The sequence below is a fragment of the Coptis chinensis genome, chromosome 6, assembly GCF_015680905.1.
Source record: "Coptis chinensis isolate HL-2020 chromosome 6, ASM1568090v1, whole genome shotgun sequence".
NCBI classification, from domain to species: Eukaryota; Viridiplantae; Streptophyta; class Magnoliopsida; order Ranunculales; family Ranunculaceae; genus Coptis; species Coptis chinensis.
The window spans coordinates 24,601,479-24,616,987 of NC_141461.1; the positions used below are offsets into that span (position 1 = coordinate 24,601,479).

A 15,509-nucleotide genomic window follows, 5' to 3' on the forward strand; every position below is an offset into this window, starting at 1 on the left:
GAAGTCCTTGCGCTGTGTCAGTTATAGTGGACAGTATCTGGAACTCCAATCGTCGGAGAAGGGAGAAGGCCCGTCAAAACAGGGATTATGGCCCAAGGACAAAGTCCAATAATAGTTTCGCCCCAAGTCTACCTTTATTTTTAATTACAGATTTAAAGATCAACAATCTTCACTAATAATTTTGATTTGATTTTATGACAAATCTTCATTAATAATTTCGAACCAAAGACAAACTGGTATTTTTCGCAATTGAAGAAGTCTATAAAATTATATTTACATAGTTATGTTATATAGTATAAATTTAAATTTTCATATTTATATTGCTGACATCAGCCATATATTTTTAAAATCCGTAATTAAAATTCAGGGTGAAAAAGAAATTGGAAAATTGGAAAATTACTTGTTTGTTAGACCTTGACGACATCTGCAAAGGGATCCGCAATTTTTTTTGCTTAAACCCACTGCCCCTTTCATAGTTCCATACTTCCATTGTATCATTGATGGCTATGGAAAAAAACAAAGATAGGCTAGGAATTTTTGTCTCACAGAGTCACAGTAGTATCAAAGTAGCATAACTGCGAGAGTGATGCTGAAATCTGAGCTTAATGGTCGACTCAATAGCATTCTCTAATTTTACATCGTGTGTGTCTCAGATCCACTAAATTAAGCTTACGAAAATCGGTCCAATATTTCAGACCGAAACGAGAATTTGATCTACAATTAGCCACTTGGCATATTCATGTATACAGAAATATCACGAGATATTTTGACGAGAAGATAAGATATTTGATTATTGTCCATATATACCAAATCCTCATTTGTTTTCGTTTTGAGTTTCAGTGAAGTGAAAAACCACTCCTCAAAACTCCACTTCCCTCAATGGCAACTCTCATTTTCTCCCCACTTCCCTCAACACCAACACTTATACACAAATACCCATCCTCCTTTTCATCTTCATCTTCATCTTCTTTTCTCTCTACCAACTTCACGCCCCCCATTTCAATCTCTTTCTCCAAAACCAACTCACTTTCAAGAACTTTCTCTGTTTCTGCTACTACTACTACTACTACTGTTGGTTTTCCAGTAGAGACCAGTACTAAAACTGGTCTTGAAATTACTAAACTTGGTATCTCTGATGAGATTGTTTCTGCTCTTGCTCGTCGTGGAATTACTGAGCTGTTTCCCATTCAGGTACTTTGTGTTTTATAAAATGTTAAAGTATTGTTTTTTTGTGGAATGGTGTTGTGGGTTTATGTGTAGAGAGTGTTGTTTTTGGGTTTTGTAGGTGAAAGAATGTATTTTTAGAATGTTAGAGTGTTGTTGTTTGGACTATTATTTATCTAATGTCTAAATATAAGATACATTAGATAAGGGATCCAGGATTTACCTTGTACAGGAAAGAGAAGTGGACTCTATAGAATGGCACTAACTGTCTCATGAGAAATGACAATGTATAAGGATATAAGGAGAAGCTAACTTACATGCACACCTAGAAGAAACAAATGTCACAATAGTCATTTTCTGTTACGAAGGTTTGCAATGGTTATAATCCTATGTTCTACTAAAACAGACAAGACTTTTGATGGAACCTTGGGTAACCAAATATATTGCAAAGGTTCGAACGAAAAGAAAGTCCATAGGTCTCTACTGTCTAGTATATAACTTCATTTATGATTCTGTACTGGTATCCTCATATTTATACATTATGGCATCTACATATTGTTTACTTCAAGAAACTACCCCCTTCTGCAGAGAGCAGTGCTGGATCCAGCCATGGAAGGTCGTGATATGATTGGAAGAGCTATTACTGGGTCTGGGAAAACTCTTGCATTTGGTATTCCCATATTAGATAAAATTATACAAAACCGGAGCTCTCACAGGTATATCCTTGGCTCCTGGATCCATCCTCCGCTCTCTCTCTCTCTCACCCCCCTCCTCCTTTTAACCCTTTATTTTGGATTTTTTGGTAGTGTGGTATGTCTTAAAACAATTCATTTTTCTATATTATTCGTATCCTTTAAGCTTTCTTAAGGCCCTAAAGGAAATAAGTCAATAAGACTTTCAGGATTCTGTGGGGAACATAATATGGACACATAGGCACAACTTGACTCAGAATGTAGTTTCATTTTATTTTATTTCCTGGATTCAGAATGTAGTTTCACCTTCTGCATGAATGCTTTACTTATTTTTAAAAATGATTGTTGAATCCATCTCTTATATAATTATTTAGTAATGAACAACTATGGTTTCATGCGGTCATGCCAATACGTACTCTAGTTTTGATTACTTCACTTGAGTTTGAAATGTTGAATTATAAATCCATCCCCTTCTACCTTTCTGAAAAGTCATGCTGATAGACATATTTGCATTTGTGAGCTTTCCAAAGGCACCATGTTGGGAACCTGGTATCTTTTAAATGACTGGTTCATGCTGCCTTGTTACATATACACCTTTCTTTCCTAAAGCTATCTCAGTTAGTTACTGTTTCAGAATTTATTTTAGAAACGGAGTTTGTACTTGCTATGTAAAAGTGTTCTCCTATGGTTGCTCTTGTTAACTTTTCAAATCAAACTTCAGCACAGCTAACGAAAAATAAATTTATACTGCAACATTTTAAAAGTGGTTAGTGAAACTATATCACGTTTATTTTCTCTCAGTTTTGTGGTCATTTGTGGAACCTTATATTTGGTCAAGGTGTGCTCACTGCTAAGCAGGATAATAGTGGGAAAAATAATTGCCGGATTGGTAGATTTCATCTAAAATACTTGCGCTTGTGTTCTTTTTTAATCTCCTTCTTTTCAATTAGTTCTGTTGTATTTTTTGTTATTCAGACAAAGGCAAGTACCCTCTGCTCTTGTATTAGCTCCTACCCGCGAGCTTGCCAGGCAAGTGCAAAAAGAGTTCAAAGAATCTGCACCAAAGCTGAGTAGTGTCTGTCTTTATGGAGGGGTACCAATTATGAGCCAAGTGCGTGCCCTTGGGTACGGTGTAGATATTGCTGTTGGTACACCTGGAAGAATTATTGACCTTGTTGAAAGGGGTGCCTTAAATCTCTCTGAAGTTAGATTTGTTGTGCTGGATGAAGCTGATCAGATGTTGGCTGTTGGTTTCCAAGAGGATGTTGAATGTATTCTGGGTTACTTACCTGCAAAGAGACAAAGCATGCTATTCTCAGCAACAATGCCATCATGGGTGACTCAGCTTTCTAGGAAGTTTCTCAAGGATCCTGTGGTAATTGACCTTGTAAGTTTATTTTCCACCCTTTCTTGCATTATGCTTCTTCTTTATTTCTTTTTCAATAATAAAATGAATTTATTATTAAAGGGGAATTAGGCTGAGAAGGCCTACATTACAAGTGAAAAGAATAAAAAAAAATGCATGTAATAAACACCCCATGTCTAAGAACATAAGACTATCTATACACACTATCTAAACTCTTTAAAGAATTTTGACCACTGAAACATAAAAGCCTTCATTGAGAGAATAATATCTCCATGCATAGCTGAGGTGCCTTCAAAGTGACAGCTGTTTCACGCCAACCAAATCCCCCACATAACCATAAAAGGGGATAAGCTCCAAAGGTGATTTCCAGAAGAAGAGAGGGGACCAAGATCCCCAACCTTTAAGCAACAGGCATTCCCGACCTTATATTATGCTTCTTGATGTTGTAATCATGTGAACATCTTCTATTCTACTATCATCTGTCTTATTCTAGGGTTTTAGTGAAAATGGGAATTATTGAGTGCGCATACTCTAGTATAGTTTTTCTTTTTGTAATCCTGTACATATTCAATATATACCATGCAGGTGGGTGGTTCAGATCAAAAGCTAGCTGATGGCATCTCTCTTTACTCAGTTGTGTCAACTAGTTCTGGAAAGGAAAACATCCTCCCTACTTTGATCTCTGTAAGTATATATGCTCCACGCCACCACCAAAAGGTTTTTGTATGTAGTTGTTGTCTTGATATTTTAATGGTGAAAATCTTGAATTTCTATATTGCAATAGTATTTGAACATAAAAATCAAGATTATCCCTACTTGAACTCTTTGTTGTTTGTAATAGAACAAATGTAAACAGGTTTGTTCATGAATGTCCCTAAGGTTAACTGCAGAATGCTGGTGTTGTTTGTCAGTTTTGTATGACGTTGGTTATGTTACCCTAAATGTTTGTTATTTTTCCAAGTTCAATCTAAATGTTCAAGAAATAATTCCATATGTTGTGTCTAATGTTATGCTAATAGTTTACTGTAGTTTCTGGTTTCTTAATCTTAATAAGATATTATTTGAATTGGCATCATATTTTGGACAAATTAGGGTTGGGTCGAAAACTTAAGATCATAAAGGTGTCTCTTTAATTGGTTAGAGACGGTAGGGAGAAACCTTACAACCTTTGTTGAATCATCATATTGAACATGTAGATCTTGATATGGATGACAAACTAAGTTTGCTCACCTAATCACATGGTGAACATGTAAAAAAATTCTTTTTCTTTTTCGTTTTAGATCAAAAATAAAAATCGATAAGCGAATAGAAATGCATGTGAAGAAGGGCGGCCTAACAATTACATAATTGCCAATAAGACATAAGTTTAGACTTAGAAAGAAATGTAATTGATGATTGCGTTAGGGAAGGCTACCCATCGGGGTAGTAGCCAGTTGGCCTGAAGTTTGACGAAAACTGGAGGAGATGCAGGTTCGAGTCCTCTCCTACTGAAAGTGACTATTAAGAGGCTGGAGCGATACGTTACTCCTGGCTTTCCCAGAGAAATGCCTGGTGGGCTGGCAGGAGTGCAAAATTCCGTTTTGATTAGGATTTAGGACCACTCGAACGGCGATGAACACCACGTTAACAAAAAAAAATTGTGGTGTTCACCAATGGGCTTTTGAAATGGCTGAAGTTATCATGGGCAATTAAGAGGAGATCATTTGAATTAGCTCAAGCAGTTAATTTGCAAGGTCTTTTTTTCAGAGTCGCTGTATTTGTACTCCACGTTTATGGGATTGGCATCCTATTGGCCAATTCCAAGGTATCACCCCTCCATTAATCATATAAAAAATCACCCACGGCAAGAAGTTGTCGCGAAAAGATAATGCCCACAACAAGGAGTTGCCGCAAGATGGATTGCAAATCCATAGAAGGTTGTTGCCGTGAGTCCTTTTTTGTTTTAATTTTCTTTTTTTTTTAGCCACCGCAAAAAAAGTCAGTTGCCGCTAGATGGTTCTGTTTACCAAAATGGAGTCGTTGCTTATATTAATTACCAAAACTCTTTTTCGTCAACTTGATTACAAGACTATGCCTCAATGGTACATTTTTTTTTCCATGGGTTTGGTGTTGTTCTTGGAGCGTATGAAGAAACTCTAAAGAAGAAGATGAGGTATCCGCGTGCCGTGTGTGTTCATAATTTAAAGTGAAAAAAAAAAAACAAAAAAAAATCCTCCGTGGCGACTCGTTGCCGTGGAATGTGGGATCTCACGGCAACTCGATGTCGTGGAATGTGAGATCTCGCAGCAACTCACTGCCGTGGAACTATCGTGCATGTGGGGTGTAAAAAGACATATAGGGAATAACCATTATTCATGTACCATTTTGCCAAAAGGGTGCCAATTTCATAAAGTGGAGTGTAAATACCGCGACCATTTTTTTAGGGTTGTTACAATATTCTATAAACTACTAAAGCAGCTCAACAATGGGTGAAATCCTTATAGAGAAGCTTGATGACTACCTCTCAAACTATCATGTGAGCTCTTTTGGCGTCAACATGTTCAACATTTTTGACTGCTCATTTATTACTATGGTTTAAAAAATAAAAAATGAAAACAAATAGTGTTTTAAGCTAAGTAATGAAGAGAGTCCACTTTTTAGGAATTTCCCGTGTTGACTCACATAGGACTTTTATTTCATGTTTATAGGGGTCTGTGTATCCAATGTTTAATTTTGTTCATAATAAAAACTGTAGTATGTGGTAGATAAGCATATTGAAGATCCAGGCTTTCGTATTTGATATAAAGTAGTATAGCATCTAATGTGGTCTTACTTTTAATAGATTCTAATATTCTATGTGTATCGTTTAATGGTTTTTGAAATTGACTTTTGTATATAGAAATATGGGAGAGGAGGTAAAAGTATCATTTTCACGCGAACAAAGAGAGATGCTGAGGATCTTTCGAGATCCATGGGAAGCATACTTGCAAGCAGAGCATTACATGGAAACATGCAGCAGATGCAGAGGGACAGAACTCTCTCTGCTTTTCGAGATGGACGGTTTAGTGTGCTGGTTGCCACAGATGTCGCTGCTCGCGGACTTGATATTCCAAACGTTGATCTGGTATATATACATATATATGACTGTAAAGTAAATCCATATTTATAAAAAAAAATTGGTTAAAAAAAAAGAAAGAGGTAAATCTGTTTTCATTTCCTTGAGAAGTTCATTGATTTTTCTGGTAGTAGGCTTCTATGGTGTTCAGTTTACTTATTCCTGCAATGCAACTCCATGCAGGTCATTCACTTTGAAATACCAAACACTTCTGAAATTTTCGTTCATAGATCTGGCCGGACAGGACGGGCAGGAAAGAAAGGTACTGCAGTTCTTATGTACACAAGAGCTCAGCGCCGCGCTGTCACTGATATAGAGCGGGATATTGGTTGTAAATTTGAAGAGGTAAGCATTTTTTTTACTCACATGGAGTTGAGTTGATATATTATGCAATGTGGATTCATTTCCTTTGGGTATTGAAGTGTTGTTGAAGTTTAGAGCAATAGTTATATCTTGGCCTTACTGCTAGGCAGCTTATCTGGAAGGAACTTTTCCATTCAGAAGAAGACTACAGCGAAACATATTATATTAGAGAAATTTTGTATTTTTGAATGATTAGGTTTATTAATAGGGATAATTATGTTCCATGGGTTTAAGATACCTCTTGGTTGATATCACTGTTTTTCGACTTTGTCTTTCGTTGCTTGTTAGAAATTTTTTTTGGTGGGAAGTCCAATATAAGTTGGTTTTTTTTATTTGCTTTAGTAGTAAAAATGTTATGTTGAATTTGCCAGATTTCAAGAATCACTGATGATATCGGAAACAACACCGGAAGAATGTATGGAGAGGATAGAAGCTATGGGCGGAGTGGTAGCCCAAGAGAGGGCCGCTATTCTGATTCTTTTTCTGAACCTCAATATGGAGGTTACGAAGGATCGAGAGGGTATGGACTCGAGAGTGGGAGGAGTGGTAGCCCAAGAGAGAGCCGCTATTCTGATTCTTTTTCTGAACCTCAATATGGAGGTTACAAAGGATCCAGAGGCTATGGAAATGGGAGTAGAAGTCGTGGTTCTGAAGGATTTAAACAAAAGGATGGACGCTTTGGAGGTTATGGAACCTCTGGAAAGAATGACTCTTCAAGGAGTTCGGGTTCGGGATATGGTCAGTTTGCAAACTCTAGACGAACCCAAGGGAATGTCTATTCTGACTTTGAGAGGAGCCATGTCTCAGAGAAGAATGACGTTGAAAGGAAGCAAGATGGTTTCAAGCAAATAATCGACATGCTTAGGGAGCAGCCTTAATTTACTAAGGCTAAGATTAATGGTTTTGATCACTGGTAAGCTGTAAATTTTTATTGGCTAATCACTTTTCTTGAATAGTTAGCAGTTTTTGTGTTACTTATGTGCTTCACTAGGAAAGTCATTTTGATTAAAGGATGATACCTCTACATATTGTCCTTCGATAGCTATCATGCACACATCTTTCTCTATTGACCTGTGTGTTGCTTTGTACACATTTTCTGCCAATAAAATCTCAATGACTTGATTTCTGTGTTTAACTTTTTTTTATCTAGATATGGTTTGACCAATAACTTGGTCCTTCCTATGATTGCTATTTTCACCAAACCCTGAGATGTCTTTAAACTAACCAACCATTTCGACATAAATCTGGTTTTATTTCCCGTACGGTTATAAACTGGTATACTTTTTATCATGACAAAAGCAGAACTACGCTTAAATAAATAATGATGCAATATGAAGCGCTCCCACCACATGATAAAATACAAAATATCCTCTAATTTCTTCTCCCTTTGGCATTATGTATTCTCACCATTCTACAGTCTCTGTACTTCTTTGTTTAGCTTGTTATTTGTGTGCTACTTTTGTTGATAAAAAAAGTATAGGCTTGTGTGTTTTTTCTTCTTTCTTCAGACGAAGAGTGCTGCATTTTTTTATGAACGTAACTCTAGTTTTTATTTCATCTCAAAAAGGAAACCTTCTTAATGACAGTATTCTCATGTGATATCAGTATCCTCTTACATTCTTACACCTTATTCCAAGTGTAATGGTCCAGATTAGAAGGTTTGTTTGAATCATACTGTTCACTGGTTTTGTGCAGAAATGCACATGATGAATCTTGCCTAGTCGTGCTAAGCTCTGGCAGTTGCTGGTCCGGTATCGGTTGTGGAATTGGCAGAGCAACTATTGTTTCGGAACAAGACGAAGAACCGTTCCGCAACTACAATATACATTGGATTATTGTAATGAAGTCTTTCAGAGCTAGGGTCGCCAGTTTATTTGACATTATGTTTCATGATAGGTTCTATAGGAGTCTGCACTAACAAACACTCAGACTTTCTTCTATTGGAACAAACAGTTCTAAGACTTTCAAATTCCTCCTGTGATGAAAATGCCTCATGTTGAACAATTTATACGGTTGATACGATGAACAATGATCACAGATTTTTTTAATGGCATTTTTTTAGTTCTTTACTCATCTAGCTGTATGAATGTTTTACCTGTTATCACCTATGTAAGACGCATATAAACAATGTAGTTATGTAGTTGATATACTTAATGTGTTGAGTTCGAATGCGTATGTGCACTTCACCTGACATCAGGGAAGAAAGCATAGGTATATGAAAGTTTAACCAATACCTGGCCAGTTAAAGAACCAAGATTCTTGTTGGGTAAAATGAGGTGGTTTGCTTGTATAATAAACAATAAAGCTGGAACCAAGATCAGAGTGTTGAGGAGGCAAATTACCCAAGCTCATGTTTTATTCGCCAAAAGTGAGAGGGACCTTTTTAAGCCTTTTCTTTATTTTGGGGACTTCTATATTAGACTTATAAGATAGCAAAAGTTGCAATCGAAAAATAAATAAATAAATAAAATGAGCTGAAGTCGAAATACTCCAAACTTCACTTTTTGGCGTCTTCATACCCGTTCTTCATCTCTCTCTCTATATATATTTGTTTTTCAACTCGGTTGGTCCAAGTATTCGTACCTAACAATTGCTCTTATGCCCCGACAACTTCCCAAGTATCGCACATCTGCAAGTCTATGATAAATAGCTCACACTATATAGCACAATATTTACCTTATCCATCCTATACTTTTTTAGACGGGCGCGCCATGAAGGAGCATTTTGAGATAGCTGTCTGTGTGAATAATTTCATGACAAGTTTTAGAAACTGGTATTGGCATTTGCTTACATGTTGGTGTCAAATTTGTAGATAAATAAATGAACAACAAATTAAACACGGCGTGAAAACTGTTAGATAGGATCAAGTTGGCAGTGCGCATTCATTGCTATCACACTTTATAAGTATAACTAGATTGATGCATGTGCGTTTTGTTTAAAACATAGAAGGGTAATATCGTCAATCTACTAAAAAAAAAGAGTAAAACAGTCCAAACAAAACCATGACCGAGAAATTTAGAGATACATAAATATATATATATATATTATCATTGTTGGGCGGGACCATAGGTGAGGGTCGTGGATTTTAAAGTAGTTTAGATATATGGCTCACAACTTCACATATGTATAAACCAAAGCAAGTGATAAGGAGAGATCAGTCTCTCTTCCAAATGGAGCGCACTTTAGCAAGGGTTGTGAGATAGAGTGTACACATCTCAAAAATGCCGAGTCAGCAAAGGCAGGAAAATAAAACACAAAAAAAAATATTTCAACAAAAGATTCGGTCATCTTCTTCTCTCTTTTTTCACTGTCTTACAGTCTTACTCCACTCTTCCCTCTATATTTCATTTTTCATTTGAACAATACACCCACTTCCCTCCATGTTTCTTGTTACATATATACTATAATAAAATATTTAATTAACTCCACCTTACTAATTACTTTTGAAATTTGCACTTGTCAAGTTCTTTCAGTGTGAAGCTTTTAAGAATGCTTCAACTATCCGTCCAACGTTAAGAAGTGCAAGAACATCCCCAATTCTCATTGTATATTGTATATAAGCTTTTCAATTCGAGTTTTTTGTGAACTCCCCTTTAATTTATGTTTTAGGTCTTGATTGCTAGATGAATAAGAACCAATTCAGCATTAGATTTTTACTAAAGAAAATGTTAAAAGAAAGAATGAGAAAGAAGACGAGGGTATTCAAAGTTTATTTTGCTTTTTGTCTTGTCTGTGAGCCACGAAACAGTTGCCAACTTAGTGAGACATACTCTTTTAGGGATCTGGTAGTTTCCTATCTAACGGCTATTTGGCTAGATTTCTCTATAGCGTGGAGAGATCAATCTCTCTTTATCAGGACTCATAAACTAATAGTTCATCTATTCATTGTGAAATGGTAAAAACCATTAATATTGCAGCGTACTAACCATGGACAATTGAACAAATCATCTAATAAATATATTAGTGTATACTTGAATATATGTTGCGTCATGAACTCATTGTAACTAACAACTACGATAGCTTATTAGCTTGTCATGCTCGAGATTCATTGGACAAGAAATTGTAGAAATGAGTTCTATGGTTACTCCTATTTTTCCTTTTTGTCATAAGATTAACTAATTTGGCTTTATTTTTAAACCTGCAGTAAAGATGTGCAGGCTATTTTATAATGATTTTGTTGATTGGGAATTAAAATGCTTCAATAAGCTTAAAGCCTAAAGCCTATCAGTAAAGGTTTCGTGGTGTAGTTGGTTATCACGTCAGTCTAACACACTGAAGGTCTCCGGTTCGAGCCCGGGCGAAGCCACATTTCAGACAGTAGACGTTTTTGCACTGCTTTTCTTTCGTTTCACTATTTAGGTCATTTCACATATATGGTGGTAACTGCGATGCTATGAAAATGCCGAATGAGGTTTCCCAATACCCTTTCCCAAGAAATGGAGAAGCTTTTAAAAGATTACCACGAGTACTAAGTACTAACATAAACATGTTGATAACTTTACAAATGATTAATCCTGTCAAGGAATGATTTGATGAAACTAGCCTGAATATCGTTTTCCTTTTTAAATATAAGATTGTCCTTGAGCCCACCAATCATCCCCCGCGTGTAGGGGCTTTTGTTATATTTGTTAGTTGGTCGTATATTCCAATGTAGAAAAAGAGAACATTCATATATATTTTTGAACCATCCAATCATAAAGACACACACACTTTCACATTCCATAGCTCTTTTCATTGATGGATATGGCATTATCAATTTATCATGGCTTTCTCTGTTCATTGGTCTTTAAAGTGAGTATTCAAGAAAGGAAGAAAGCACTTTCATGTGGTGAAGTGGTTTCCTTGTTTTAATGGGGGCCGGGTAATAATATAATGATGATAAAGATAGTGTTTGAAAAGAGAGAAGAGCTAACTTAGTACTTAGTACTTAGTACTTGGTAGTTGGTACTAATTCAAGGTGAGTGTTTCTGTTACATCATCGTCTGAAGATAATGTACCATACATCTATGTTTCTCAACTTTAGAAGGTTATTCCATTCTGGATCTGAGACAGTGTCACTCCATAGTCCATTCATATGTTTGTTGAATTGTTGACATTTCAAAATATGACATATAATATATTTATAATATATGTATATGTATAACAAAATGAAATTGAAGGGTTTTATTAAAGATGAGTTCGTTTTTTTTTTATTTGAGAGTGAAATTTTCACGTTATAAGAAATTTGGCTAAGTGATCAATATAATATTATCTTAATATATAATAGTTATGCATATTTGCAAATATTTTTTAGAATAATTAATATAACAACACCCGTTCGTAGATAATTTTTGAAGATTCCACATAGTGAGTCATACATAATTTAAAGAATAATTAATGAAAAATTGGGAATTGGATAATCTTCGATGATCCCATATAGTAAATCAAGCATAATTTACTTTTTATGTTGTGTTTGGACACTACAAATGGATCAGTAGAAGTTGGTATTACACACCACATTGGATAATTAAAAGAAAATCAGAAACTGGATTCAAATACATAACTGAGCTCAAAAAGTAATTAACGAGAAATCGGAAACTTTATGCAAATGCAATAAACTAAACTCATAAAGTTTGCATTAAACTAACGTCAGATAATAACTAGGGCTGGAAATGGTACGAGATGTGACCCGAATCCGACCATATCCGAATCCATTTTAACGAATATAGTTTCTATGTTTGTGTCACGCCCTGAGACTCAACACACCTCCCGAGGATGAGAAATGAATCTCGAAGCGGTCGCTATCCCGATTCTAACGAAATTTCGGCAGAGTCTCCTTTGTTTAATCGACGTTTCGTATACTCAAAACCTATCATAAACCCTGGACATCACATAATTCATCCTTAACAACAACCATATAGGTGCGACCAGCGAGGCCGCAACATGGTGTGGCCCTCTCTAGTTCTAGTGAGAGAAACCTTATACCCTTTCCATTTCTAGTAATCTTTTATCATAGGCTATAAGAGTTCCTACAAAAAAAGCTCCCTTTTTAGGCAAACTTCCCAAGCTTGACCACCATTGACTGACAACTTCTACTTCTCTGGCCAGACTCTTTTTGAAGATCTCTCCTCTAAGAATTGATCTATACTCTACCACTATGGAAAACCCACTAGCTTCGGGTCAATGATTTCCCCCCTTACCAAAGAACATCTCTAACCGCTGCTTGTAATGTTACTCCTTAAAATGCTAACTTGGCCTCTCCTTCAAATTTCGCTTAGTACCATCGCTACTAATTCTTCATGGAGCTCTCTTTAAAGCGAAGTCGCCGACAACTCTGCGCACTAAAGAAGGTGAATGTCAACATAGTTGACGGTGTTTCAACAATCCCATCCGAGCTTATCAACAAGGGTATAAATGAGTGGAGCAACTACGCAGGGGTTCTTCTTCTGAAGGAGGTCGCCTTTACCCACTAGTCTTGCGAGATTTCGCAAAAACTGAAACTCAAAGGTGGGTACTCCATCTCTACCGACAAAGATTTATTTTACTTCAAGTTTAGTTTAGTGGAAGACATGAGGCAAATCTTAGAAGCCGGACCAATCTATATCAATCGGGAAGCTTTTTGTCATTCTAAGAAGGACACCGGAGGTGGAAGCTCGTAAATCTTCTATCAAAACACCGCCATTTGAGTAAAACCCATGAACCTACCCAAACAACTATGGACGATGATGGACTCCGACTATGTAGCAAGTCTAATAGGAAACCCTATGTGTATGGACCAGCCACTAAGCTAAGGCAAAAGCTTAACTTTGCAAAGTTTTGTGTTGAGGTTCCAATTGATCATGAGTACAAGAAATCGCTTAGGATCAAGATGAATGAAAAGGAGATGGACATAGACCTTGAATATCCATGGATTCCCGCTGCCCGCTCAACTTGCAAAAAGTTGGGCACAAAGCGATCGATTGTACATCAAACACTAAAACTGTATGGGTAGTGAAAGAGACCAAAGACAAACAAGTGAATGTACCAACCAAGTAGTGAAGTCATTAATGTGGTGGAAAATAACACTACTTCAGGACTCCGGCGTAATTTCTATATCTCCACTCTGACAGAGCAACCTAGTAAGCCAATTGTGCGAGAATGTAAATCCCTTCCAAATGATTGAGCAAGAAGAACAGGAGGAATTAAGTACACTTGTACAAATCAATCACAACATCAACATCACAGCTGATGTAAGAGGTGGCACTTCGCAAGAAGAAGTTTTAGAGGTGGCTCTGCTACTAAAGGTGGAACATCATCTAGAGGTAGCCTAACCATTGTAGTATGGGTGCTTCTAACAGAGGAGACTCAACCGGTAGGGTAGTATCATATGAGAAAGACCCTATAAATGTCTTGGCAGTTGGGACTCAAGAGATGAACACTTTGGAGTTAGCTAATGCGAAATGAAGGAGAATTAGAAGATGACCTCCTTGAATCCAACACCTAATTATTTGTAGATCATGTTCCTAAGAGTACATCGGGTATACAACCCAGTCCTAAGGATCAAAACGAATGGAGTGTTGCAAATCCAAAAGAAGCAAAAGAATACAAGAGCCGCTTCTTCGAGAAGTAGAGCCCACTCTTGCAATGATGAAAAAGGTAAAGTCAATAGTTAAAACAAAAAGATGAGGAATCTTGAGGACTACACCAAAGAATTTTGGGATGACACTCTAGGACTCACTTATGTGTGTTGTGCTTGCGAGGGTTTCTTCTGTGACTATGAGAAAGCGCAGACTCATCTTAGGAAGGATCATCCAAAAATAGTGAAGCAATTAATGGCCAAAAAGTAAGAGAATGAGATAGCATTGCTTGCTATCACTTCATTCTTGATCGAGGACCCATTGTGATATGTCTAGCTAGTGAGTAATCTCATCTTTGTCAAGTTTGTTGCGTGTTGCATTTTGATTTTGTAAGGCTTTGTGTGCTTCCCTAATGATCTAACTCTTAGTGAGGCTTTGTAAGGTTCAACGTTCAATAAACACAGGTGGGGGTCTGCCTTAACCCCATAACCATTTCAAAAAAAATCAACAACAACCATATACATAAATCCTAACTTTATACACAACAGTGATGTCCATATACATATCCAAAATGTTTAAGATTAACTACACTCCAATACATCAAGTATTACATCCAAAATGAGCGAAGCTCTCCTATACAACCAAAAGAAAAGAGTTATACTCTCTATATACAACAAAAGAATAAACTAGACTATCTCTATACAACCTAAAATATGAACTTGACTCTGTCCCTCGTCAAACATGGGGGAAACCACCCAAATCCCCATAACCATCATCCTCGGTGGTAGGGAAAGTCTCCTCCCAGAATCCGCTCGACCGAAATGTTAATGTAGGATGAGCAAAACAACTATGCCCAAGAGAAAACGATAACCAATAAATAGTTTACTTATAGAAAACATTTAAAACATACTGGGGTTTCCATAAAAGTATTCAAATATCGCGACTATATATATATACATCACTAACTAGCGTAAATCATCTCGACATGCTTCATTGATATACAAAATAGATTTTTTTTCACAATCATCATACAACTATTGTGGCACCGCATCCTATTAGAATGGTGAGGGTATGACCGTACTTTTCACCCAATTACGAGGCAAATCTCGGTTCAAAGACTTTCCAAAGGTGAACCATGCAACCGTTGTTTTCCGATTTTACCGGGTAGGGAGCTGAAATGTCGCTGTCGTTCGTTATACACAAAATCCCCAAAGCTTTTAGGGTTCGGTGGGCCCTGTGACCACGACCCCCATACACGTCACCACCTAACTTACGGTGGTCAACCGTTCGACGAT

The 15,509-nt window shown here is 36.7% G+C and overlaps 1 protein-coding gene and 1 non-coding gene across 2 annotated transcripts; both read left to right on the plus strand.

Moving 5' to 3' along the window:
* Positions 1-639: 639 nt before the first annotated feature.
* Positions 640-8,750, plus strand: LOC147492260 (DEAD-box ATP-dependent RNA helicase 53-like). Its single transcript, XM_086569223.1, has 8 exons — positions 640-1,191; positions 1,753-1,880; positions 2,832-3,243; positions 3,808-3,906; positions 6,101-6,325; positions 6,500-6,661; positions 7,051-7,592; positions 8,375-8,750. Exons 1-7 carry the CDS (start codon positions 880-882, stop codon positions 7,555-7,557), a joined length of 1,845 nt encoding a protein of 614 aa, XP_086425349.1. The 5' UTR covers positions 640-879; the 3' UTR covers positions 7,558-7,592; positions 8,375-8,750.
* Positions 8,751-10,911: 2,161 nt separating this feature from the next.
* On the plus strand, positions 10,912-10,985 carry TRNAV-AAC (transfer RNA valine (anticodon AAC)). The gene has a single exon. It is a non-coding gene; the product is annotated as a tRNA-Val (tRNA).
* Positions 10,986-15,509: the final 4,524 nt, after the last annotated feature.

Excerpts from the sequence above, each read along its gene's own strand:
- LOC147492260 (XM_086569223.1), top strand. The coding sequence starts at position 880 with ATGGCAACTCTCATTTTCTCCCCACTTCCCTCAACACCAACACTTATA. Across the intron at positions 1,192-1,752 it reads CTGAGCTGTTTCCCATTCAG|AGAGCAGTGCTGGATCCAGC; the intron begins GTACTTTGTGTT and ends CCCCTTCTGCAG. Across the intron at positions 6,662-7,050 it reads TTGGTTGTAAATTTGAAGAG|ATTTCAAGAATCACTGATGA; the intron begins GTAAGCATTTTT and ends TGAATTTGCCAG.